The sequence below is a fragment of the Camelina sativa genome, chromosome 5 (genome assembly GCF_000633955.1).
Source record: "Camelina sativa cultivar DH55 chromosome 5, Cs, whole genome shotgun sequence".
NCBI lineage: Eukaryota > Viridiplantae > Streptophyta > Magnoliopsida > Brassicales > Brassicaceae > Camelina > Camelina sativa.
In genome coordinates this window covers 27762747-27790738 of record NC_025689.1, presented here as the reverse complement: position 1 = coordinate 27790738, position 27992 = coordinate 27762747, and the positions used below count along the sequence as shown (strand labels likewise).

Here is a 27992-nt window from a genome sequence, read left to right as displayed (position 1 = left end):
ATTCTTGGGGAAGAATTGCATTTTTTAAAAATGGTTGCAAGTGTGAAACGCCTTGCATGCTAGTTTATGGAGATTTTTGATGGTTGAAAATATTTTTAAGAATCAACTGCAAGTGTGAAATGCCTTGCATGTTCGATTTAGAATTTTTCTCGGTCATAGGGATCGATGGAAAAATTAGTAAAACTTTATCTTACTTAGTATGGGTCATGGGGAGCCATGCATGTTAAGAAAAATTACTTGATTAATTTTGCATGAATTTTTGAGGAGGTTTGAACCTTGTAGACTTGGTGAAAAATCGATTCATGAGAGGGTTGATTTTTGGAGAGGCCATGCGAGAATCTCCAAGTGTGGAAAGAGTCGCATGAGGGCCCCAAAATCTAGAGAAATACCTCATGAATTTGATTTAAAGATTAGTCTACATGTTGGGTTATTTTTGGTGAGACCATGCGAGAATTTCCAAGGGTGGAAAGAGCCGCATGTGTGTCCAAAAATCTCCAGGGAGGAAAGAGCTGCATGAATGTGTGAAATGAGGAGAAAATGCTTGCATGCATAAATTAAAGTATGAAAATTAAACCAAAATTTATTTGGTAAGAATATTATCCATGGGGGGATAAATATTTGGGTAGGATGCATGAATAGGGTTGCATGCATGTTTATGTTTTCTTAAGTTGCATGATTGTTTTCTTGCTGCTTAAGTGATTATGTGTGATGTGTTATTCTTGCTTGATTGCTTGCTTGTTTTGCTTGTTTTCTTGCTTGATTGTGTGTGATTTGTGTGCTTAATTCTTTGGGGTCGTTAGACTTAGAGTTAAGTACTTGTCCTAGCTAGTCCTCAAGTTAAACGTCTCGGTTCTTAGCTAGTAGTCGATCTCTGTTCCCAATAAGTTGCGTGAAAGTCCGGTGAGCTAATCCAGAGGGTAGGACATTTTGGTGCCTAGCTAGCTACTAGCCCGAACCGCTGCATGACGATGCGGCCTTGAATACCCGGTTGTTTACATGGGGTAACAACGGGGAAGAAATGGGTGTGTCCGGTTGGTTTCCTTTGTGGTATCAACGCGGAGTGGGTGTTTGGGACGGAACAGAGGATCGAAGGGCCCTAGGATTGTGGAGTGTTCCCTAGGGTGAATGTGTTCCCTAGGTTGAGTAGTTGTGTGATGTGCAAGTCTTGGCGAGAAGGCCAGACTAGGTGAAGTCTAGGGTGGTCAAGTTATCTTGACGCACCGCTAGCATGATCCAACCTGGCAGAGATTGCGGGTGACGTGGCGTGTAGGCCAAGTTAGAGTCAAGGTCTAGACAAGTTGTGTCTTGATTGTTCCTAGACTTGATTGTGTGTGATTGTTTGTTTGCTTGTTTGTTTGCTTGTTTGCTTGCTTGTTTACGCTTCTGCATTGCGTGCTTTGATTGTGTGATTATTTAGGGGTAGTTGGATGAGATAAGATAGCATGTTAGAGGTAATAGCATGTTAGAGGTTGTCCAACTCACTGAGTAATCTTAGATTACTCACCCTTCTCCACAATTGTTTTTCTTGCAGGGAAAGTAAGTGGGTAGAGTTGGACTTAAGGAACCGGATAGGGTGTTTTCGTGCTGTGTTGCAAACCCTATGCTTTTCCTGCATGTTGTTTTATCTGATTTGATCCTACTGTTTTTGCTTAAGTATTTTTGTTGATTTGTAAACAATCTTACTTAAGTAATAAATCATGATATTTTCATATATATATATTCGGACAAGTGGAATTGGTACGGTCTAGTCCGGACCAGCACAACGCCTCGTGCGTACTGTGGGTTGCAAAGCCTGAGGTGCGTACGTAGCGGGTAGGCGGATGCCGGTGAACTGGCTGGAGAACCTATTTTGTTAGTGGAACCTCAGCCGGATCGCGGGCAGACCTCCTCTGTGATGACCTCTGGGCCGGTCCGCGGTTTGTCCAGCCGGTGGGACGGTTCGGGGGCATGACAGGAAGTTTACTGCTAAGTCCACCTGATATTGGTCTAGACACCAAAGCGACTGGAAGATGTCCTCCATCCGCTCCCTCAACTTATCCACCACACTCGGGTCCATAATCCCAGGGAAGTACCCCATACCAACATGCCGTAGCTACACAAGCATCTGAACATAATGAGAATCAACCACCTCGGCTCCCGGCTGCAGGCCTGCTCGCAACCCAACTACAGCCTGCACCGCTGGACCCTGCCCACCAACCACTGGTGGCACCATCGGAACTTGCCCACCAACCATTGGCGGCACCGCAGGAGCCGGTACGCCAACCACTGGCGGCACCACAGCTGGAAGCCGTGCCAACAACTGAGCCATCAAGCCCGCCAGGACATCCTCCCGATCTAGAGCACCTGTAACATCTGCGAACCGATTTGGTCGGTTTAAGGAGGTGTGTTGATCGACACAGTAGGTGTATCAACAATTTAATTTTGAGATTGTTCAGTTTGTTTTAATCAACGATTTGATGCGGTTTGGTTTAAGTTAAGATTAAACCAACGTATATAAGGAAGGGAAGTCGACCTAGGCTTTGGCAGCAGCCTAATTTGTTGTTTACAGAGAAAGAAAAGAAAGAAAACACTATTTGAAGAAGTTTTTTATTTTAAATTAAAATAATTAATAAATTAAATTATAATTATTAAATTTTATATTTGAAAGTGTCTCTATCCACTAGCCATCCTACTATATTTATTGAGAATTACAAATATGAAACTAACTTTAAAATATGTAAAAATTACATGCACTTGCCATTAGAAAAACTTAATTTTTTTTTCTTTTCTTAAATTAATAATCTTTGTTAATTATTAATAAACAAAAAAAACCATTGATGACAGATCAAATTAAATCAAATCTACAAAATAAACAAAATCTATTCAAACCTAAACTAATTCGTAATTAATAAGAAAAAAATATTATTAAAAAATTAACAGCTAAGATTTTAAAAATCTATTCTAAGAAAATTTACAATTACATATTTTATCAACATTTTTTACCAGCACAGATTAAAATTTTTATCAAAAATTTAATTGAAAAGTTTATATTAATTTCAATTAACAGCTTAGATTTTAAAAATGAATAATAACATAATGTCAAATAAATTGTTACTAAATTTTATTTAAAAAAACTTTAGCCCGCGATTTTCCGCGGGTTAATATGTAGTTGATTTTTAAAAGAGCTCCGGTTGGTCCACATAAGTAAACTTTTTTTTTGTAAGTCCACTACAAATAAACTAATAAAGCCATTTTATCAGCTCTTATGTCTTGAGTCTACCGATTTATTTGTTCATTATGAGTCAACTAATGAGGCCAACTGATTAAGAGCTCCTCTTACACCATATTATTATGTGGTGTAGTTCTGGTTACCGGCTAGGTTATCCAAAAATGCTACTGTTACGATTTTCCACGCTTTTGTTATGTGGTGTAGTTCTGATTCAGCTGTTCGCTCCTCAAATCGATGCTCAAAGATCAAGAAGTCGATGGCAGACACTCAGTGGTGAGAGTTGCTCTCACTTTTCTCTCTTTCTTTCTTTTCCGCATGGTTTTCAATAAATTATGTTGAAACAAGAGAACTTAAGTAGTTCCAATAACTACTTTGATTGTGGTAGCATATATACTTTTTCGTACTAAAGTAACTTTTCGGATCACTTCTTATTTCTTTATTAATTACACAAGGCGAAGCTCCACTTGTGATTGATCGTGGTGGGTTTTCTGGATTGTTACCAGATTCGAGTCTTGATGCCTACAATCTTGCAATTCAGACAAGTGTAGCCGATGTTGTTTTATGGTGTGATGTTCAGTTAACCAAAGATGGAGTTGGGATTTGCTTCCCTGATTTAAATTTGTTCAATGCTTCAAATATTGAAGATGTTTACCCAAATGGTCAAAAATCTTACCCGGTTAATGGAGTCACTACTCAGGGTTGGTTCACCATTGATTCCACCTTGAGAGATCTCCAGAATGTAACCTGTAAGTGTTTTTGACTCAGTTGGTGCTTTTGTAGAGTGTTACAAAAAAAGTTTGGTGTTTCTTGTCATTTCTTACACGTTACTTTTTACTTCAGTGTCCCGAGGAATATTTTCGAGATCAGATAAATTCGATGGAAATTTATATCCGATTTCCACGATTCAAAGTGTAACTGAGCAGATGAAGCCAGAAGGAGGTTTTTGGTTAAATGTTCAGCACGATGCGTTCTACAAGCAACATAATTTAAGCATGAGCAGTTTTATATTATAAGCTTCAAGAACTGTTTCCATGGATTTCATCTCTTCCCCTGAAGTGAATTTCTTTAAGAAAATTGCTGGCCGTTTCAAGCGTAATGGACCGAGTTTCGTGTTTCAGTTTCTCGGGAAAGAAGATTTCGAGCCGACAACAAACCAAACATACGGTTTTATCTTGAGTAACCTAACGTTTGTCAAGACGTATGCTTCAGGGATTCTTGTTCCCAAGTCATATATATTTCAACTCGATGACAAGCAGTACTTGATTCCTCATACATCATTAGTTCAAGATGCTCACAAAGCAGGATTAGAAGTATATGTGTCAGGTTTCGCAAATGATGTTGATATTGCTTATAACTATAGTTACGATCCAGTGTCTGAGTATCTATCTTTTGTGGACAATGGCGATTTTTCTGTCGATGGTGTGCTCTCTGATTTTCCCTTAACTGCATCTGCATCCATTGGTAAGCATAATTTCTTCTGCATTACTGGAACTAGTCAAAATCAACATTTTTATTTTTTCAATGTTTTCCACAGACTGCTTCTCCTACATTGGCAGAAACCCTACAAAACCTCTGATCAACCAGAGGACTAATCCGGTTCATGCCTCAGTGGAGTTTCTTGTTATATCAAAAGATGGTGCGAGTGGGGATTATCCTAGATGTACAAACTTGGCATATGTGAAGGCAATAAAAGATGGTGCCGATGTTATCGATTGCTCTGTCCAAATGTCCAGCGACGGTAAATCCTTTTGCTTAAGTACGGCAGATCTCAAGGACAGCACACTGATTGCCCAAAGTCAGTTTAGCAACCGTTTAACTACTGTTCCTGAGATTAGCTCAGTTCCTGGAATATACACTTTTAGTCTCACATGGCCTGAGATCCAAAACTTGACTCGTAAGTGTTCTGCTCACTCTATTTATCGTAAGAGATCTTCTGTTTCTATTTTTTTTTTTTTTTTTGAATAAAATGTTAAATTAGATTCAAAAGAAAATAATTTTTTTTCTATTCTAGTACAACAACTAGCTTTGAGCCTTAGGAGATAAAAGTTTTAGAACATAAACTTAACAACTTTTAGTGCGATCTTCTGTTTCCACTCTTACTTACATATAAGATGCAAACGTATCTGTTTTCTTAACAATTTCACATTCTTTAGATTGAGAGTTGCAATAACTATTCTCCCATGTTTTTGTGCAGCTGCTATTTCAAACCCTTACCAGAGTTTTTACAATATGTTTAGGAATCCGAATGAGAAAAATTCAGGGAAGCTTATTTCGCTTTCTGAGTTCCTAGAATTAGCAAAAAAATCCACTTCTATCTCCGGTGTTTTGATCAGAGTAGAGGTGGGTTCTCGTGTACCTCTTAGTCTTGAGATTATATCAATGGGACCGTAATATCTTCTATATGGCCTGTAACTATGTGTTTTTTTTTGTGTGTCCCTCAGAATGCGGCATACTTGAGAGAGAAGCAAGGGCTCGACGTGGTTAAAGCGGTTCTCGGTACCCTCACAAAAGCTGGTTACAATGATGGAAATACAACAATTAAGGTCATGATTCAGTCTACGAACAGCTCGGTTCTAGTCGACTTCAAAAGCGAGAGCAAGTACACAACTGTCTACAAAATCGAAGAGACCATTAGTGATATCCGTGACTCTGCCATCGAAGTCATAAAGAAATTCGCTAACGCTGTTGTGATCAACAAAGCATCAGTCTTTCCTATTGCTGATAATTTCCTGTCGGGGCAAACAAATGTTGTGGAGAAACTGCAGAAGTCTCAGCTCCCGGTTTATGTAGAACTGTTTCAGAATGAGTTTGTCTCTCAACCATTTGACTTCTTCACTGATGCCACTGTTGAGATAAACTCATATATCTCTGGAGCCGGTATCAATGGAACCATCACCGAGTTCCCTTAAACAGCTGCAAGATACAAAAGTAAGTGATCCAAAATTTGCAAGATAAGACACAAAAGTATTAATACCAAAGCCTACACTTATTTATCCCCTGCAGAGAATCGATGTTTGAGGAGACAAGATATTCCACCTTACATGTCCCCTTTTGAACCTGGTGGCGTCTTAAAACTTGTGAGTCGTTCTAATTCCTTACCTCCAGCCCAAGCTCCAAGTCCAGTTTTCACAGATGGTGATGTCACTGAGTCACCACTACCACCGGTTATTCCAAAAGCGTATGGAGTACCATCAACTATTGCACAACCTCAGAGTTTGTTCTTTACTTTTTTTCCTTTTTCTAATTCGAGATGAGATTCTTTTTGTTCTGACATATTCAACCTTTTCAATTGTTGTACAGGGACTTTGGTCAAAACAATTCGCATAGGTGAGTTTTCATGGCGAGAGAATTTTCAAAATGTTTCCGTTTCTAAGATTAAAAAAAGAGTACATAACGTACTTAACCATTTTTCTGTTTTCTAGTTGCCGGTACAGTAGCTGGAGTTGTTTTGTTCTTGGTATTGTTAATATTGTTTCAATGTTATCTTCGGAAGAGGAAAACACGACCAAGACAACCGAACTTTAAAGCTCTTATTCCACTCAAACACTACACTTATGCGCAAGTGAAAAGAATTACAAAGTCATTTGCTGAAGTGGTTGGAACAGCCGGATTTGGAATAGTTTATCGTGGAACACTTAGTGACGGCCGTATGGTTGCGGTGAAGGTCTTGAAAGACTCAAAGGGAAATGGTGAAGACTTCATCAATGAAGTTGCTAGCATGAGCAGAACTTCTCATCTCAACATTGTCTCCTTGCTTGGTTTCTGCGCTGAAGGTTCTAAAAGAGCAATTATATACGAGTTTTTGGAAAATGGGTCACTTGACAAGTTCATCTCAGGCAAGTCCTCGAATAATATGGATTGGACGACACTATATAAAATTGCTCTAGGAGTTGCTCATGGTCTAGAGTATTTGCACCATAGCTGCAAAACAAGGATTGTACATTTTGACATTAAACCACAAAATGTGCTCTTAGATGACAATTTTTGCCCCAAGGTTTCAGACTTTGGCCTTGCTAAGCTATGTGAGAAAAAAGAGAGCATCTTGTCATTGCTGGATACAAGAGGTACCGTAGGGTACATTGCACCAGAGATGATCTCCAGAGTTTATGGGAATGTGTCGCACAAATCAGATGTCTATAGCTATGGAATGTTGGTTCTCGATATGATCGGTGCAAGGAACAAAGAAAATTTTAATCAAGTTCCCGCTGCTTCTAACCCAAGTTCGATCTACTTTCCTGAATGGGTATATAAGGATCTGGAGTTAGGCAAGTCCAAAAGGCATATTGAGATTGGAATCACTAACGAAGAAGAAGAGGTAGCAAAGAAGATGACATTGGTGGGTTTGTGGTGTATTCAGCCTTCCCCAACAGATCGTCCACCGATGAATAGAGTTGTAGAGATGATGGAAGGAAGTTTGGATGCTCTAGAAATCCCTCCTAGGCCTGTTTTTCAAATTCCCACACTGCCTCTACAAGAATCTTCAACTTTTTCAGAGGATATCTCTGTTTACAGAGAAGGATGATCCAAGAAGTCTCCATGTAACCTATCAAAGTACGAAAATATTTGGAAATGTCATATATTATCCGTACTATGTTAAACTAGATATCCTTACTATGTAAAGCTAGTTAATTAGCGTTTGTTTTACTAGTTTAATTTCACTCGGCTTGAAAAAAAAAAACAAAACTGATCAGTCGAGTTATTAACTATGTTAAGCTAGGTAATACATATATCTATTGCGTTGAAAGTTTGAGACATTACACCAAAACATGAGAACAAGATTTCGAGTTTCATCTACTAGTAACCCAAGCTATCATCAGACTAGACTTTTTTAAAAAAGACCATCAAAATAAACTACTACTTACAACTTTTTTGGAATAGGATGATATTGTATACACTCAAACGACGCGTTACCAATTATGAGAGCTACCAACCCCCGATGAAGCATGACTTCCGTACACATAGAGATGGAAGTAATAGCGGAGCCATGATTTTATTTTATCTAGGTTAATCACAAGTAAATATTTTTTTATGGATTAAATATATTGTGCTCATAACAATGAGGGAAAATTTAAAATTTGAGGAGGTCAGCTGACCCCCCTTTCATGCATGCAGGTCCGCCACGGGGTGGAAGCACTTGTTTTGGTGATAAATTTTATACATGAATGGTGCATGCAAGCGAGAAGTGTCTTCAGTACATAATGCTCATATCTAGTAAAGATGGTGTCTTTCCAACCAACAAACATTTTCTTCATACCTTATAAGAGAGATACATAGCAACTAAGGAGAATTTCTCTTATTTTTCTTTATCTTTGGTTTCACCGCTCACATCATACTATTGTTACAGTGGATAATTTGGCACGAAAGTACATAACAAATCGTTGTTACATTTATATATAAACAATGTTCCTCAGAATTGCTAAACCTAAATGCTTGCTCAAACATCTATTTTTAGAAAACTTGATTTAGTTTGATGCATGTATACTTGAAATTGAAAGTTTGAAGCGGTGAAGAGCTAATAAAGTTAGTTATATTGACTTTTCAAGTCTCCTAAACGGCTAAACCCTCTTTGGTCAGCTTTAAAGGATAAAGATAGTATGGTATTGGTTTACCGGCAAGTCCCCTATCTCAGTCCCACTACAGATTTGATTTCATGTTTAGCAGAGAGGACAAATTCCCAGGGACCCACTGAAGATTCTTTTCCAATGTTATACCTCATTTTCGGAGAATAAAAACGTTTAGGTGTGGAATACACAAAGGTTTATCATTGTTGAAGGGTAGATATTATTTATCATTGTTGATCAAGCAAATGACCAATGCTATTCAAATGGCCACTATCTTTATCATAACCAATATTCCTCTGTCTCAATTTTGTGGCTTTTGGCTTAACCCAATGAAGAGACAAGTTTTTATGAGTCAACTAATAAATCTTTTTTTTTAAGTCTAGTCTCTCTCTATTGGTCCACTTTGAGTCAACTGATAAATTAAGCCACATGTTTTAACGCTCTTGAGTCTCTCTGTATTTTGTTCACTATGAGTCAATGAGTCAACTAATAAAGCCAATTGATTTATGTATAAGAAAACTCTTGTGTGTGATCTCCTCTATGGGTTCAATGCGTTAACGATAAATCTAGAATTTTTGTTTTTTTTTTCCATTTATGTAAGTGACCGATGAATTCCAAGCCAGGCAATCAGACAAAGCTCGTATGTTCAACGCTTTTATTCTGTAGCGTTGTTCTGATTCAGCTGTTTGCTGCTCAAATTGATGCTCAAAGATCAAGAAGCCGATGGCAGACGCTCAGTGGTAAGAGTTGTTCTCGTTTACTCTCCTTCTTTGGTGCATTGTTTTCAAGAAACTTTTGATTTAGTAGTACTCAAGTAACTTTCTTGCTTTATCCATATATGTGTATTAGAGTTGGGATTAATAATAGATAGTTCCCAAATATTAAAAGTCAAATAATTACTTTGATAATGGGAACATAATACTGTTCCACGTATTAAAAGTAACTTAGGATCACGTTTTCTTTATTTATTTACCAGGTGATGCTCCACTTGTGATTGCTCGTGGTGGGTTTTCTGGATTGTTACCAGATTCGAGTCTTGATGCTTACAATCTTGCAATTCAGACAAGTGTAGCCGAAGTTGTTCTATGGTGTGATGTTCAGCTAACCAAAGACGGGGCTGGGATTTGTTTCCCTGAATTAAATATGGCCAATGCTTCGAATATTGATTTTGTTTACCCAAATGGTCAAAAATCGTACCCGGTAAATGGAGTCACTACTCAGGGTTGGTTCGCCATTGATTCCACCTTGAGAGATCTCCAGAATGTAATCTGTAAGTGTTTATGACTTAGTTAGTGCTTTTGTTGAGTGTGTTACAAAAAAAAAAAAAAGTTTGGTATTTCTTGTAATTTCTTACACGTTACTTTTCACCACAGTGACTCGAGGAATACTATCGCGATCAAATAAGTTCGATGGAAATGGATATACGATTCCCACGATTCAAAATGTAACTGAGCAGATGAAGCCAGAAGGAGGTTTTTGGTTAAATGTTCAGCACGATGCGTTCTACGAACAACATAATTTAAGCATGAGCAGTTTTATATTATAAGCTTCAAGAACTGTTTCCATGGATTTCATCTCTTCCCCTGAAGTGAATTTCTTTAAGAAAATTGCTGGCCGTTTCAAGCGTAATGGACCGAGTTTCGTGTTTCAGTTTCTCGGGAAAGAAGATTTCGAGCCGACAACAAACCAAACATACGGTTTTATCTTGAGTAACCTAACGTTTGTCAAGACGTTTGCTTCAGGGATTCTTGTTCCCAAGTCATATATATTTCAACTCGATGACAAGCAGTACTTGATTCCTCATACATCCTTAGTTCAAGATGCTCACAAAGCAGGATTAGAAGTATATGTGTCAGGTTTCGCAAATGATGTTGATATTGCTCATAACTACAGTTTCGATCCAGTGTCAGAGTATCTATCTTTTGTGGACAATGGAGATTTCTCTGTTGATGGCATGCTCTCTGATTTTCCCTTAACTGCATCTGCTTCCATCGGTAAGTGAAAATTCTTCTACGTACACAATTCATTCCTTAAGCTGGAAATACTCAAAATCAAACATCTTCATTTATCTCAGACTGCTTCGCCCACATTGGCAGAAACGCTACAAAACAAGGTAATGAGATGAGGTTTTTTTTTTATTATAAACAAAGTTACAAACTAAACTTGTAACTGACATTAGCATGTACCAAATGGTTCAGTGGATTTTCTTGTTATATCAAAAGATGGTGCGAGTGGTGACTATCCTGGATGTACAAACTTTGCATATGAGAAGGCAATTAAAGATGGTGCTGATGTCATCGATTGCTCTGTCCAAATGTCCAGCGACGGTAAATCCTTTTGCTTAAGTACGGCAGATCTCAAGGACAGCACACTGGTTGCCCAAAGTCAGTTTAGTGACCGTTCAACTACTGTTCCTGAGATTAGCACAGTTCCTGGAATATACACATTTAGTCTCACATGGCCTGAGATCCAAAACTTGACTAGTAAGTTTCTGCCTTAAATATTGCCTGGCACTTGTGTCAGATGAATGCTAGTCTGTTCTGCTCACTCTATTTATTGTAAGAGAGCTTCTGTTTCTACTCTTACTTAACTTAAAAAGGTTACATATTAGATGCAAAAATATCTGTTGTCTTAACAATTTCACATTCTTCTAGATTGAGAGTTAAAATAACTATTCTCCCATGTTTTTGTGCAGCTGCTATTTCAAACCCTTACCAGAGTTCTTACAATATGTTTAGGAATCCGAATGAGAAAAATTCAGGGAAGCTTATTTCGCTTTCTGAGTTCCTAGAATTAGCAAAAAAATCCACTTCTCTCTCCGGTGTTTTGATCAGAGTAGAGGTGCGTTCTCGTGTACCTCTTAGTCTTGAGATTCTATCAATGGGACGGTGATATCTTCTATATGGCCAGTAACTATGTGTTTTTTTTTTGTGTCCCTCAGAATGCGGCATACTTGAGAGAGAAGCAAGGGCTCGACGTGGTTAAAGCGGTTATCGATACCCTCACAGAAGCTGGTTACAGCAATGGAAATACAACATTAAAGGTCATGGTTCAGTCTACGAACAGCTCGGTTCTAGTTGACTTCAAAAGCCAGAGCAAGTATGAGACTGTCTACAAAATCGAAGAAACCATTAGCGATATCGGTGACTCTGCCATCGAAGACATGAAGAAATTCGCTAACGCTGTTGTTATTGGAAAAGATTCAGTCTTTCCTATTGCTGATAATTTCCTGTCGGGGCAAACAAATGTTGTGGAGAAACTGCAGAAGTCTAAGCTCCCAGTTTATGTGGAACTGTTTCAGAATGAGTTTGTATCACAACCATTTGACTTCTTTTCAGATGCCACTGTTGAGATAAACACATATACCTATGGATTTGGTATCAATGGAACCATTACAGAGTTCCCTTTCACAGCTGCAAGATACAAAAGTAAGTGGTTCAAAATTTACACCAAAAGGTCTGACAACAACAAAATGTTAACATCAATGCCTAACTTTGTTCATCTTCTTCAGGGAATCGATGTTTGGGCAGAAAAGTAATACCACCTTACATGTCACCTATTCAAGCCGGTATCCTCTTAAAAAATCTTGTGAGTCCTCTGTCCTTACCTCCAACCCAAGCTCCAAGCCCAGTTTTCACAGATGGTGATGTCACTGAGCCACCGCTACCTCCGGTTATTCCAAAAGCCCCAACCTCAACCCCTGGAACCCCATCAACCATTGCACAACCACCTAGCGGACAAACCCGACTCACACTATCTCTTCTCCTCTCTGTTTTTTTCTTCTCTCTTCCACTTCTCTGATCACATACTCCTCTCTGTTTATAATGTCTTCCACCCTCGTAAAAATATTTCTTGTGTGCATATTTATACTTTTGTCTAATGTCCATTTGGTTATTGTACTTGTTTATCATTACCAGTTTATAATTTGGCTGTTTGTACATTTAAAAAAAACTATTTCTTTCTGTAACAGAATTTTATTTCTTGAACTTAATGTTCATTATCATGAATAAATATGTTAAATAAATAAATTTCTTCAATCTTACAATTGTCACACATAACAATGTATACTGCAGCTAGTAATAGAGAACATTTAATGTTTCAAGCTAAGTCGTTGACACTTGACAGTAGCTGGTTTCCCCTTCTGGGGCGGCCGGGAGTCGTTCCAAACCTTGCGGTCATCCGTTGGTCAAGCTTCACTGCGAAAAAAAACAACACCTCTCTAAACATCTCAAACTACGAGTACAATGTTTTTGATATAGATCAAACATCTGTGATACTCTGAGACTTGCCAGATCAGACTTTTTAGGCTCTTTATGATCTGTTAAATTCAATACCACAACCTTGCCATCTCAAATCTTTGAGATTTCCCCAACCTACAGGAGCCTCACCGATTTATACAACTGTGATCCTAAGATTTCTTACCGCTCAAGTTATACATGCCCTGCTTTAGGTCATTTTTCAATGTCTAAAAGCCTTGATTACCAGGATTCCTGCAATGACAACTTCACAGTTAACGTTCCGTTGACTTTCTTCCCCAACAAGAGAAATTTGAATTTGACACATTTGCAGAGTCACACTAAATGCAGCTTCTGGGATTCGAACATGAGTACTGGTGTCAATGACATTACAACTAAACCACTGGCCTAAGGAAACATTTGTAGAAAACGGCCGAAATTTTCATTTTATTACGTACGGCCGCAAACCAATACTTGGCTTGCTTGGCCTCTTGGCCGACTCTGCACATTTGAAAAGTGCTCTACGCAATCGGTTTGAGGTGAAGCTGGTGATCGGTAAGATACCGTGTCAAGAATGTTCATCCGCTAGTTGAATCTGTGGTTTTAACAGTACCATGCAACGTAACGTAACCTAACCACCAGGAGGAGATAGTTGCGTACCACAATATCATCTCTCGGGAAATGTACCCAATTGTCTCTCTTGTGTTTAGCAATGATAAGATGCTTTCTTTCTTCTGGCAAATTTTTGAGGTTTAATATCAAAATGCACTATCCTTGTTTTGCAGCCATAATGCAAGTATTCTAGACCACGAACGCCTAGTGCAATACCATGAAAGTTTGATAAGATATGAAGAGAAATCTTTTGCTATTATTATTTCATTTTAAGTTCTTTACAATGAGAGAATAGAGTTTATATAGAGGGAGACAAATAGAGGAGCCTAGGGTACACGTCACTGCACACACATCATTAAAAGGGAACCAAGGGTATCAAATCTGTTATGCACAAGGAGCTGTTGAGCTGTGAATCCCGTACGCTGGTGAGTAGGTAAGAGCGTATGGTTTGTCTCACTCTCTTTCTTTCGACTTGTCTCTATCTCTTTGTTTCGATTTGTCTCAATCTCTTTGTTACCGTTGCAGGATGAAGACAAAATGTTGCTGGGCTTGTGTTTGTGATTACGGTCCATGTCGTTTGAGGCCTTGGACCCAAAAGCAGAGGACGATGTCTCTGTTTGTCCAATACACCCCCTCAAACTTGGAGTGGGAGGCAAGACAACTCCGAGTTTGTACCGAAGATCAAAGAATGGCTGCTGAGTGAGAGGCTTTGTAAAGATGTCAGATAGTTGATACTCAGCAGGAACATGTTTCACGACCAATGCACCTAAAGCCACTCGTTCTCGCACGAAATGAAAATCCACATCGAAGGACTTGGAACGATTATGCATTGCGGATTCGCAGTCAAGTAAACAGCAGATAAGTTGTCACAGTAGAGCTCTGGCGTTATAGGTTGAGGCACACCAGTTTCTCGAAGAAGCAGAGAGATACTTTTGAGTTCAGACGCATCAATGGACAAGGTTTGGTACTCGGCTTCAGTCGAGGATCTTGATACAGTGGGATGGCATTTTGCAGACCAACTAATGATGTTTGAACCAAGAAAAGTACATAAACCACCAACAGATCTTCTCGTTTCCTTACAATTGGCCCAATCACTGTCACCATAAGCTCGGAGAGTGGAATCTGTGTTGGAGAAAATGTTGAGCCCCATACTAACTGTTCCATTTAAATAGCGTAGGACTCTTTTCAGAAGATAGAAGTCAGCCATAGATGGAGAATGCATCTTCTGACATACAAGATTCACAGCAAACTGAATGTCTGGTCTGGTTAAGGTGAGATTCTGAAGCTTATCGGCTAAACTTCGAAAATAAGTTGGATCAGAGAAAGGAACTTGTTGTCCATGAACCTTATCAAGTTGCAGAGGCAGAGGCGTCGGCATAGGAGCAAAGTCTGCCATTCCAGCAGCAATCAAGAGATCAATAGCATACTTCTCTTGATTAAGAAAGAGACCTTCAGAGTGGTGATGAGCTTGAATTCCCAAGAAGTATTGTAGACCACCCAATTCGAAATTCTTCGTTGAGGCTTGCAAGCAACTGATCGACAAGCTGAGCATTGTTGCCTGTCAAGAGCATATCATCAACGTATAGGAGAAGAAACATTTTATCATTGCCTTTGTGATATGTAAATAAGGAAGCATCAGCATAGGTGCAAGTGAAGCCATAGTCGATGAGAAAAGTACTAAACTTGTCAAACCAAACTATAGGAGCTTGTTTTAAACCATATATTGCCTTGTTGAGCTTGCATATATAGTCAGGCTTGTCTTTATCCTCAAAGCCTGGCGGTTGATGCATGTATACTGTCTCTTTTAAGTCTCCATGTAAAAAGGCATTTTTAACATCAAGCTGTTTAATAGACCATTTGTGAACTGTTGCAGTGTGTAGAATTGAATGTACTGTTGCTGTGCGTATCACGGGGTTATAAGTTTCCATATAATCAACACCCTCTTTTTGTTCATAACCCTTTGCGACTAACCTTGCCTTTAGTCTATCAAGAGATCCATCAGCTTTCAATTTTGTTTTAAAAACCCACTTGCAACCAAGTGGATTCGGACACTCATCAGGAGGAGCTAAATCCCATGAATGAGTCTCATGAAAAGAACCGACTTCATCTCCGATGGCGTTAGTCCAACCTGGATCCTTGAGAGCTGTCTTCACTGTTTCGGGTTCTGGATAGTTACCTTTGACTGTAAACAGAGCATATATGGGATTAGGCTTTACTACACAAGCTTTGGCTCGTGTGATCATAGGATGAGGCATAGGATTGTTGGGAAAATCAGCGGCAGGAGAGCGAGGACTGGACAGAGGAGATTCAGCAGATTCAGCAGGAGAAGCAGGTGCGGTTAAGACCTCTGTTGGAACTGTCGTGTCTTGACTTGAGGAAGGTGACAGACTCGAATGTGGTGGAGAAGGTAAGTTGTTGCCTATAGGAACAGAATCAAAGTCTGTCGTACACCCATAACTTACCTCTCCATCATCATTGGAGACGTTACCACCTTGTGAACTAATTGCAGAGGCATCGGTGGTACATTCTAGAGGCAAGGTGACTAAAACTGAAGCATCTTCATGTTGAAAACTCTCCTGCCAGGCTGAAAGTAAAGGTGTTTGAACAGAAGATAAATTTCTTTTGTAAACATCTGTAAAAGGAAGCGTAGATTCATCAAACAAAACATGCCGATTGATAAACACTCTCTTAGTAGGTGGATGATAACACTTATAGCCTTTGTACTTCTCATTGTATCCAACAAAAACACACAAAAGAGACTTAGGATCAAACTTGTTGTGTGAATACGGTCTCAGATTAGGATAACAGGCACAACCAAAGATGCGTAGAGCAGTGTAAATTGGAGCTTTTCCCATAAGCAATTCATAAGGACTCTTGTGATCATCATGCACAGAGGAGGGAAGAAGTTTACCAAGAAAGTTTGCGGTAAAGAAAGCTTCAACCCATAGATTGTGAGAAACTTTTCCTTGAAACAACATAGAAAGCCCCAATTCAGTGATATGTCTGTGTTTTCTTTCAGCAAGACCATTTTGTTGTGGAGTATAGGGACAAAAGACTTGTTGTCTAATGCCACACTGAACAAGGTGATCAACAAATCTGGTGCTTATAAATTCACCCCCTCCATCACATTGAAACATACCAATCCTCTATTGAAACTGATTTTCTACCAATCTTTGAAATTGCACAAACACAGTGAAGAAATCTAACTTGAAACGTAGAGGGTAGAACCAAGTAAAACGAGAATAATGGTCAATGAAGATTACATAATATCGAAAACCTTGAGAGGAAACAATAGGAGAAGGCCCCCATAAGTCACAGTGAACAGGTTCTAAGGGCCTACTCGAAACAAAAGCAGAAGAAGCAAAGGGAAGATTGCACATTTTTCCCATTTGACAAGCATCACACAACTGATCGCTTAACTTATTAATAACTATGGCTTTATTCTTGGATAACCGTTGGAGAATATCGTGATGAGGATGACCTAGCCTCATGTGGCACACCTCATCACTTGTTGCTTGTTGCCTAGAAGAGTAACAAGCCATGAATCGTGGGTTCTCCAACAGATACAGGTCTCTACGGTGGGGTCCTTTGGTGAGGAGCTGTTTTGTCCACTTGTCCTTAATAATAACACCATCAGAATCAAACTCAATAGCACAAGGATAATCAGAGGTAAGTTTGGAAACTGATAGTAAAGACTGTGTAATCTGTGGACAAACTAGAACATCCTGTAACGGAAGATTACCTTGAGTACTGGGAAGAACAGAGGAGCCAATGTGTGTTATGGGGAAAAAATCACCATTGCCCACAATCACAGAGTCTTCACCGCTATAAGGTTGAACAGTTTGAAGTTGAGCAGTGGAGTTCGTGATATGTGAGGTAGCACTTGAGTCAACAGTCCATTCATGGCCAGGTGGACCAGTAATACGCATCGCAGCCAGCGCATTAGGGAGCTCTTCACCTTGGTAAGAATGATCAAACCTCTTGTAACACCTGTGAGCAGAATGTCCATACTTGTTGCAGATTTGACAGGTAGGTCGTGTACTAGAATCCGGGGACTGACCATTGGAAATCTGTTGATGAAAACCCCTACCCCTGGTTAAATAGTTTCCACGACCACGGTAACCACCAGAGCGACCACAAGACTGGTCTCAACCACGATTGGAAAAGTCTCTACCCGTTGTGAAGGCTAAGTGATGAGAAACAGAAGAACCAGCATACTTTTGTATCTTATCGTCGAAGTTGGTTAGTTTTATAAAAATCATCATAGCTGATGCGGTCATCACATATGCTGAACGAGTAGCTGAACTACTTCAAGACGGATTTCCTGATGGACTTCATGAACTACTCTCTGACGAGCCAAACAAGGAAATATTGATTGTCAAAGCAGATATCTTGCTAGAAATCCTAGATCCACCATTTATTCCTCACCATCACCATTGATTATGATTTCTCCATTATGGTGATTGATTTGTAATTAATTTAGACATATTTGTAATTAATGTAGATTATATCATGTAAGAGCTATAAAAAGGCTCATTTGTTTCATTGTAAAAATATAGAAGATTTTTGGAAAATAAAAGAGAGAGTTTTCTCACTTTGAAGCTTAGGCTTTGTTTTTGTTTATCTAAGTTAGGTGGATTCCTTTACTTAGTAAACGTTTGTTCTTATGTCTTTTTGAGCGAGTCATCAAGGCATAGAGCTTGTGTTGTATCAGAGTCTTATCACAACTCTGTGGTGCACTTCATTCCGCCATCATACCCCTCATTTGATCCCACACGAGAGAAGCAACCGCCAGTGTGTCAGATCTCCATCTTCGACCATTATTTCTTCACAAGAGAGAAGCGGCCGCCAGCTTGTGAAGCCGCCATATCTATCTCATACGAGTCTCACCACCGAGTCTTGTATCACTAGCTCATATGAAATGTATCCATCTGACTCTCAATCACTGTGGCAATAGCCTCATATTCCTGACCCAAACCATGTAAAACTCCAAACAAATTCTCATTTTCTGGGACAGTGTACCCTATGGAGTGAAGTTGGTCACAAATCTGCTTAATAGTGTTCAGATACTCAGCTAAAGTTTTCCCTTCTTTCTCGGTGGAATGTAAGCGGCGTTGCAAATCACTCTTCCTAGATGCAGAGATGTGATTGTACTTTTTAGCGAGAGAGAACCATACCTCACCAGAAGTGTAGAGTCCATAANCAAACTCAATAGCACAAGGATAATCAGAGGTAAGTTTGGAAACTGATAGTAAAGACTGTGTAATCTGTGGACAAACTAGAACATCCTGTAACGGAAGATTACCTTGAGTACTGGGAAGAACAGAGGAGCCAATGTGTGTTATGGGGAAAAAATCACCATTGCCCACAATCACAGAGTCTTCACCGCTATAAGGTTGAACAGTTTGAAGTTGAGCAGTGGAGTTCGTGATATGTGAGGTAGCACTTGAGTCAACAGTCCATTCATGGCCAGGTGGACCAGTAATACGCATCGCAGCCAGCGCATTAGGGAGCTCTTCACCTTGGTAAGAATGATCAAACCTCTTGTAACACCTGTGAGCAGAATGTCCATACTTGTTGCAGATTTGACAGGTAGGTCGTGTACTAGAATCCGGGGACTGACCATTGGAAATCTGTTGATGAAAACCCCTACCCCTGGTTAAATAGTTTCCACGACCACGGTAACCACCAGAGCGACCACAAGACTGGTCTCAACCACGATTGGAAAAGTCTCTACCCGTTGTGAAGGCTAAGTGATGAGAAACAGAAGAACCAGCATACTTTTGTATCTTATCGTCGAAGTTGGTTAGTTTTATAAAAATCATCATAGCTGATGCGGTCATCACATATGCTGAACGAGTAGCTGAACTACTTCAAGACGGATTTCCTGATGGACTTCATGAACTACTCTCTGACGAGCCAAACAAGGAAATATTGATTGTCAAAGCAGATATCTTGCTAGAAATCCTAGATCCACCATTTATTCCTCACCATCACCATTGATTATGATTTCTCCATTATGGTGATTGATTTGTAATTAATTTAGACATATTTGTAATTAATGTAGATTATATCATGTAAGAGCTATAAAAAGGCTCATTTGTTTCATTGTAAAAATATAGAAGATTTTTGGAAAATAAAAGAGAGAGTTTTCTCACTTTGAAGCTTAGGCTTTGTTTTTGTTTATCTAAGTTAGGTGGATTCCTTTACTTAGTAAACGTTTGTTCTTATGTCTTTTTGAGCGAGTCATCAAGGCATAGAGCTTGTGTTGTATCAGAGTCTTATCACAACTCTGTGGTGCACTTCATTCCGCCATCATACCCCTCATTTGATCCCACACGAGAGAAGCAACCGCCAGTGTGTCAGATCTCCATCTTCGACCATTATTTCTTCACAAGAGAGAAGCGGCCGCCAGCTTGTGAAGCCGCCATATCTATCTCATACGAGTCTCACCACCGAGTCTTGTATCACTAGCTCATATGAAATGTATCCATCTGACTCTCAATCACTGTGGCAATAGCCTCATATTCCTGACCCAAACCATGTAAAACTCCAAACAAATTCTCATTTTCTGGGACAGTGTACCCTATGGAGTGAAGTTGGTCACAAATCTGCTTAATAGTGTTCAGATACTCAGCTAAAGTTTTCCCTTCTTTCTCGGTGGAATGTAAGCGGCGTTGCAAATCACTCTTCCTAGATGCAGAGATGTGATTGTACTTTTTAGCGAGAGAGAACCATACCTCACCAGAAGTGTAGAGTCCATAAACAGATCTGAGAGCCTCTTCAGTCAGCGAGCCTATCAACCAACCCATAATCTTCTGGTCATTGTTGACCCAAGCGAGAAAGTCTGGATTTGGAGCCTCTGATACCGTTTCTCCCTTCTTGACAGATCTTGTAGCCGGAGGACACGGAGTATTTCCAATGACATGACCCAGTAGCCTTTGATTGTTGAGCCATGTTTCGAACTGAATCTTCCACAACATGTAGTTAGTGGAATTGAGTTTCAAGGTTACACAATGTGAAAAACAAAGAGCGGAAGAAGGATCAGAGTTTTCAGCCATGGCGAGTGAGCTCTGATACCATGAAAGTTTGATAAGATATGAAGAGAAATCTTTTGCTATTATTATTTCATCTTAAGTTCTTTACAATGAGAGAATAAAGTTTATATAGAGGGAGACAAATAGAGAAGCCTAGGGTACACGTCACTGCACACACATCATTGAGAGGGAATCAAGGGTATCAAATCTGTTATGCACAGGGAGCTATTGAGCTGTGAATCCCGTACGCTGGTGAGTAGGTAAAAGGGTACGGTTTGTCTCACTCTCTTTCTTTCGACTTGTCTCTATCTCTTTGTTTCGATTTGTCTCAGTCTCTTTGTTACCGTTGCAGGATGAAGACAAAGTGTTGCTGGGCTTGTGTTTGTGATTACGGTCCATGTCGTTTGAGGCCTTGGACTCAAAAGCAGAGGACGATGTCTCTGTTTGTCTAATATCCCATACAGTGTCTTCCAATCTAAGTTTATTGAAGTCTTTTTTCTTGATGAACGGTTTTTTTTTTTTAATTTTTTTTTCTTAACATGATGATGAAACTGTTGAGATCTCCTGAAAATCAACTTTATAAGAATTTTCTCGGAAACTAAAATTAAAATCTTCGTAAGGAATGATGTGACTTATAGGTCCATTGTTTGCCAGGTCTAGTGCCGTGTCTGACTATTCTTCTTTTGACCAAAGAGTACTTAAAACTTTGTAATGTCAACTTTTATCAGCTGTTCTTTTCATTTCTTTTGTATCCATGAAAATAATTTTTTTATCGAAACAAGTTCAAGGATAATGTAAAATTACACATGGCCAAATCCTGTGACGACATAAAATTATCCTCTTGTACGTAACACTCTGGAGAAAAGATGAAGGCCCATTGCTAGTCTCAACGAAAGTAAAATTGTATATATTGTAATCAAACAGCTCTATGATAAACTTTAATACTAAAATACTGGTGAGAAAATCATTACTAACCGGATTTGAGCCATCGCCAACCTACAAAAGCCTCATCTTTGGGATAATTTCCATAATTTTTGAGAATTATAGTCAAAGCACATGGCTTTGAAGTCGTCGTACAGAAAAAAAAAAAAGAAGGTTGGTCAAAGAGACTAAACGTTCATGCATTACCTCTTACAAAACCAAACCATTCACCTATCACTTTATCTCTTCTTCACCATTTTCCTATTGATCATAAACACAATGATCAAGATTTGTTGTAAGTTGTAACCCTCGACAAAACTTGAGTCCTATAGAATCATGTGGATGCTCTTACAGCTTCCTTGATAATAGAATATCTAAAAAAAAACAAAACTCTCATGTAAACTTCAAATCTCCTGTTCTCTTGATTTCTTGATTTCCAATGTCTCGAGCCATGGTCACGTTCTTATTCGTGTTCTTCCAGTTTTCGAGCGTCTCTGTTAGAGCTCAGAGCACATCAACGGAGACAACAACAGAGTTCGTTTTCCGAGGTTTTAAGGATTACAAATCGGAGATTCAAACAGAAGGAGCTTCAACCATAGAACCCAATGGAATATTGAGACTCACTGATCAAAAGTTAAACGTCACCGGAACAGCCTTCTACAACAAACCAGTAAGGCTGCTTGACCATAAAAATCTCACTACCAAAGCCGTTCGTTCTTTCAGCACTTCTTTTGTCTTCTCCATAATCCATTCCGGCCCGAGCAACGGAGGTTACGGCTTTACCTTCACACTTTCTCCCACCCCCTACCGTCTAGGCGCCGAATCCGAACAATATTTCGGACTTCTCAACCGAACGAACGACGGGGATCCAAACAATCATGTCTTCGCCGTTGAATTCGACACTGTACAAGGATTCCATGACGGTGCTTATAGTCCAGGCAATCACATCGGTCTGGATTTTAATAGTGTCCGCTCGGATTTTCAGGAACCGGTTGTGTATTACGAGTTCAACGACCGAAAAGAGGATTTCCACCTTGGGAGCGGTGAGCCGATCCGAGTCATTCTGGATTACGATGGTCCTAGCCAATTGTTGTATTTGACCATTTACCCGGAGGTGTTTCCCCCAAGAAAGCCGTTGATCTCGCAACATATTCCAAAACTGTCAGAGATTGTGCAAGAAGAAATGTATATTGGATTCACCGCAGCTACTGGGAAAAATCTTTCTAGTGCTCACTACGTGATGGGTTGGAGTTTTTTCAGCGATGGAGACCCTCTAGTTGCAGCCCGGCTCGCACTCTCGGATCTTCCTCTTCCACAGCTCAAGAAAGGTTACAAATTATTTGAAATTCTCTGTACTTTTAAACCGTGCCTCAGTCTAGTTTGTTTGTATACTGACAAGATACATATACTCTCTTGAAGGCTCTCTAGATAATCAATCCTTGACCAGAAATATTCTCATAGGTCAGATACTTACTTAGCCAACAAATCTTAAGATTTCTTGATAGAAAGTAACTAATGGAAAACCTATGTTCTGTTTTCTTAGCTGCGGGTTTGATAGTAAGTATACTCATGGTCTTGGGGGTCTTAGCGTTTTTCATAAAAAAGAGGAAAACATCAAATTCAAGAAAGAAGCTCAAGGTTCTTATTCCTCTGAAACATTATCATTACACTGAAGTGAAGAGGTTTACAGAGTCATTTGCATGTGTAGTTGGGAGAGGAGGATTTGGAACTGTTTACAAAGGAAACCTTCCTGATGGTCGTAAGATCGCGGTGAAGGTTTTAAAAGACTCCAAGAGTAATGGCGAAGACTTCATCAATGAAGTTGCCAGTATGAGCCAAACAACTCATGTTAACATTGTTTCTTTGATTGGATTCTGCTATGAAGGATCCAAAAGAATGATTGTTTATGAATTTCTAGAGAATGGGTCTTTGGATCAGTTTATCTCAATGAACGCTGCATCAACTGCTGAATGGAGAAGCAGGCTTTACGAGATTGCACTAGGAGTTGCTCGAGGTCTAGAATACTTGCACTATGGTTGCAAAAAAAGGATTGTGCATTTCGACATTAAACCTCAGAACGTGCTGTTGGATTGCAATCTTTGCCCAAAAGTTTCTGACTTTGGCCTTGCTAAGCTCTGTGAGAAGAAAGAGAGCATCATGTCACTACTGGATACAAGAGGGGCAATAGGGTACATTGCACCAGAGATGATCTCACGAGCTTATGGAAGTGTGTCTCAGAAGTCTGATGTATATAGCTATGGAATGTTAGTTCTTGGAATGATCGGTGCAACAAATAAAGATAGAGTCGAAAAGGATGCTTCTAATGCAAGCTCGATTTACTTTCCAGACTGGATCTATAAAGATCTTGAGAATGGAAAGCAATGTAAGCTTCTTGGGGATGAACTAACCAAGGAAGAAGAAGAAATAACAAAGAAGATGACCTTGGTAGCTCTGTGGTGTATTCAGCCGTCTCCATCAAATCGACCATCCATGAATGATGTGTCTGTATTTTATAGGGTTTTAATTGTAGTTTTTAGGATTGTTTTGAGTCTTTTCCTAGGTCCAAGTGTGCTTTTAGAGTCCTTTTAGTCTTTTGTGAGTCTTTACAGGTTCTAGGTGACTTTGGAAGGAATCTGAGCGTTTTGGGGATGAAAACATGCATCTGGAGCTAATTGGTTGAAGACTGATTCGGGCTAGTAAGCAGATGGAATGAGAGCAGAAAAACGTTCCGGATCGACTGATCCTTTCGAGATCGACCATTCCCGTCCCCGACGCAACTTTTCCTTATTTGTTTTAAACCGACTTTTTAGGGATTTATTTTACTATTTAACCACGGGGCTCGACCCCTAGGGAGATAACTTTTACTCTACGCCGTTTTTGAGCACTTGTAAGCTTGGGAGAAGACCTCTTATCCTTTCTAACCCTTTGGAGAAGAATTCTGAACCCTATTATCTCTTATTGCAATTCAAACATGTTTTCTTCATATTTGATTTGTAATTGTTTCTGTTCGATGTCTGAGTAGTCTTACTGTTGGGTTTCGGGTTTCAAAGGGGGCTTTATGATTCATTGATTTAGGTTGTTAGATTTGGGATTGATCTGTTGTGTTCTTCATCTATTGTTGTTCTTATTGCTTAAACTAGATTAGCTACCTAGTTTATGATCTTAGGTTTAATTCATCTAGGCATCAAAAGTGTTGTTGAATTACTTGAAAGAACATAGGTGAGCAAGGTGATCCTCAGCCAACGACAGTTGAAGTTGGGGCACCTTGTGAACAAATCAAACTTGAACTTATTGCTTGCTAGGATTGTTTAGATTCAAACGACGGTTTAGGATTCATTCAATTCCTTGCATAGAAAACTAATGCTGCGACAGTAGGTTAGTTTTATATTTGAGATTTGAGTTCAAGAGCGGTTCCTAAAGCTATCCCAATCCATCACCCAATTTCGTGATCTTAACCCTTGATTGATTCCCTGCGCCCAATACTTTCTCTTAAATTTACAAGCTCTTATTTATTTTCTGTTTTAATTCTGTTACTTGCAAATCAAACTTCCTCTTTGCTTTAGCTAAACTCGGTCTATATAATTTCATAGTGTATCGTTTGGTCTCTGTGGATTCGACCCTGAAGTGCTACGACGACACCACTAGATCGTGGTTGAGTGTGCTTTGGGTTATTGATTTTACTCAAGATCAATTTGGCGCCGTTGCCGGGGACCAAAACGTTGCCTTTGAAATTTTAGATTCACGTTTAGTCTAAGGTTTCTTTATTTTTAGTTACTAACGAGTTCTTGCAATTTTATTTCTTGGTTTCAGGTGTATGCATACAAGGAGCAGCAAGAAAACTGATCTACGCATACTAGGGAACAAGGAATTAGCACAGCTCGAACGCGAGAACCGGAAAGCGAAAGCACAGACCAATTCTATGGCTGACGGAGAGAACACAGGGGTTAATCCACCCAACCCTCAGCTTGGTATCGTCCAACAACAGCAGAGGCAGAACCAGCAAGAGCATGTTGTGCCAAACCCACCAGCGAGACCAGCCACCTTGAGGGATGAAGATGCCCAGAACAGGCTGTTTGCGAATCGATCAGCGATTCAACCTCCCGCTCCTGCTAGGCAAGACTATGAGATTAAGCATAGTCTAATCAATCTGGTTCAGAACCGCGTTTTCCACGGGTTGCCATCGGAGAGCCCTCTTGATCACATTGAAGCTTTCGAAAGACTGACCAGTACGACGAGGTCCAATGGTGTACCATACGACTATCTGATGCTGACTCTGTTCCAGTTTTCCTTGGCGGATAAAGCACTTAGGTGGCTGAACCTTTTAGATGCTGGATCACTCACCACTTGGGCGCAATGTAGAGCAGCCTTCCTGAATCACTTCTACACCAAGTCACGATCAGCCAAACTGCGAAGCAAGATCACTACATTCTCGCAAGGAGGCATGGAGTCGTTCTGTGAAGCATGGGAAAGGTTCAAGGAGTATCTCCGAGACTGTCCCCATCATGGATACACACAAGAGAATTTAATGAACATCTTCTATGGGGGAATTGAACAGAAGTACCAGATGGCTTTAGATACGGCCAGCAAGGGAGATTTCTCTACCAACACTGCAAACGAAGCCAATGCACTGATAGAAAACCTCGCAGCCAGCAACAGCAATCACGGCACAGACTATGACCGTACAGTTAGGGTAAATTCTGTCGATACTGATGCCATTAAAGACCTCACAGCGAAGGTAAATCTCCTACTGAAAAGGGATCACCAAGGTGTTAACTCGTGTGAGGAACAAACTGGGGGGTATGCAGACTTCGGAGCTGAGACATACCAAGAATGTGCGGAGGAGGTGAACTATATAGGAGGACAAGGAAACTTCCAAAATCGAGGTTTTAACCAAAATTTTAGGAACCACCCTAATCTGTCCTACAGGAGCAATAATGTCGAGAATCCTCAGGATCAGGTCTACCCACCGCGTCCTCAGCAGAGCAACGTTGCACAGGGCTTCCAGAACAAGGGGACAGGATTTGGAGGGTCGAATTTCCAACAAAAACCTCAAGTCAACAACTTCGCGCAAGGGTATCAACCAGTCGCACCGCAGGCAGCAGTCTCGCAGGAGAGCAAACTGGAACAAATGATGCATGCTCTGATGGAGAACCAGAAGAAAAACGCTACTGACGTGACTGGCAAGATGGACAGTATGTACTTTGAGCTAAATGGGAGGATCGAGTCCTTGAATTCTCACATGAGAGTGTTGGAGAATCAGGTGGCACAGTCCGCAGCAAGGGTCAAGGCGCCTCCAGGGACACTTCCAGTGAAGAACGAGGCTAATCCGAAGGAATATGTAAATGTCATCACCCTTCGAAGCGGAAAAGAGCTTCCTGAACCGCAACGGAGAGCAGGGAATGACCGATCCAATGTCGGGACCAGCCGATCCGAAATTCGAAATCAAGAAAACAACCCTGACACCGTTCTCAACAACACCCCCGAAGATGCTGCGATACAAGATTCAACGATTACCGAAAAAAGAGCAACCCAGCATATCCCAACAACCCTATGCACCCAGGCTACCTTTCCCTACTCGCCGCAAGTCAAAAATTCAGGAGCGAGAATATGAGAAGCTGAAATCAGTGGTAGGAGAGCTTCAGGTTAGACTCCCTTTCATCGAAGCAGTAAGGATGGTTCCATCTCTTAAGAAGTATATGAAAGAAATTCTAACCGACAAGCTCAGTCTGGAGAAAGGAGTGATGTACCTCACACAAGAGTGTAGTTCTATGCTCCAAAATCGAATGCCTGAAAAGTGTGGGGATCCTGGACCATTTACCTTGCCTTGCACGATAGGAGACCTCAAGTTCAGCAAATGCCTCTGCGATCTAGGAGCAAGTGTGAGCCTGATGCCACTCAGCGTTGCGACGCGACTTGGCCTCTACACCTTCAAACCGACCCAAGTCACTCTTGTACTAGCTGATCGTTCCACTCGACGCCCAGAAGGAGTGCTGGAAAACCTACCAGTGCAAATTGGGAACTGCTACATTCCTACTGATTTCATAGTTCTTAAGCTTGACGAGGAATCCCAAGAACCGATCCTACTTGGAAGACCTTTCTTGGCCACGGCTGGTGCGATGATAAACGTCAAGGAAGGGAAGATTGATCTACACATGGATGATCTGATTTTGAGATTCAACTTGGAGAAAGCAGCTAAGAAACCTACGATTGACGGTCAAACCTTCTGGGTTGACACAATAGGCGAAATAGCTGATGAGATCTATGATGAAGTGTGTACAAGTGATCATCTGGCTGTAGCACTCACCAAGACGGCACCAGAGCTGGGATATCTCTCTGAGGAGACTGAGAACTTGGCCAGAACACTCGATGCTGCAGCAATCCTAAAACATGAGGTTCTATTCATCAATCTGCAACCTGG

At 40.2% G+C, this 27992-nt stretch overlaps 3 protein-coding genes across 3 annotated transcripts; all 3 read left to right on the top strand.

The window, feature by feature from the left end:
• LOC104787702 (protein SUPPRESSOR OF NPR1-1 CONSTITUTIVE 4-like) lies at positions 3267–7911 on the top strand. Its single transcript, XM_010513309.2, is given in 9 exon segments — positions 3267–3481; positions 3661–3954; positions 4049–4669; positions 4743–5102; positions 5403–5548; positions 5650–6136; positions 6212–6421; positions 6509–6535; positions 6631–7911. Coding segments are annotated over 9 exon segments (3396 nt in total). The 5' UTR covers positions 3267–3330; the 3' UTR covers positions 7731–7911.
• LOC104787701 (glycerophosphodiester phosphodiesterase GDPDL1-like) lies at positions 9069–12760 on the top strand. Its single transcript, XM_010513308.2, is given in 8 exon segments — positions 9069–9509; positions 9746–10039; positions 10143–10763; positions 10844–10882; positions 10968–11252; positions 11465–11610; positions 11711–12197; positions 12281–12760. Coding segments are annotated over 8 exon segments (2295 nt in total). The 5' UTR covers positions 9069–9376; the 3' UTR covers positions 12571–12760.
• LOC104789646 lies at positions 22026–27254 on the top strand. The gene is made up of 3 exons (XM_019245389.1): positions 22026–22688; positions 22802–22902; positions 25385–27254. The coding sequence occupies exons 1-3, from the start codon at positions 22026–22028 to the stop codon at positions 27183–27185; spliced, it is 2565 nt and encodes an 854-aa protein (XP_019100934.1). The 3' UTR covers positions 27186–27254.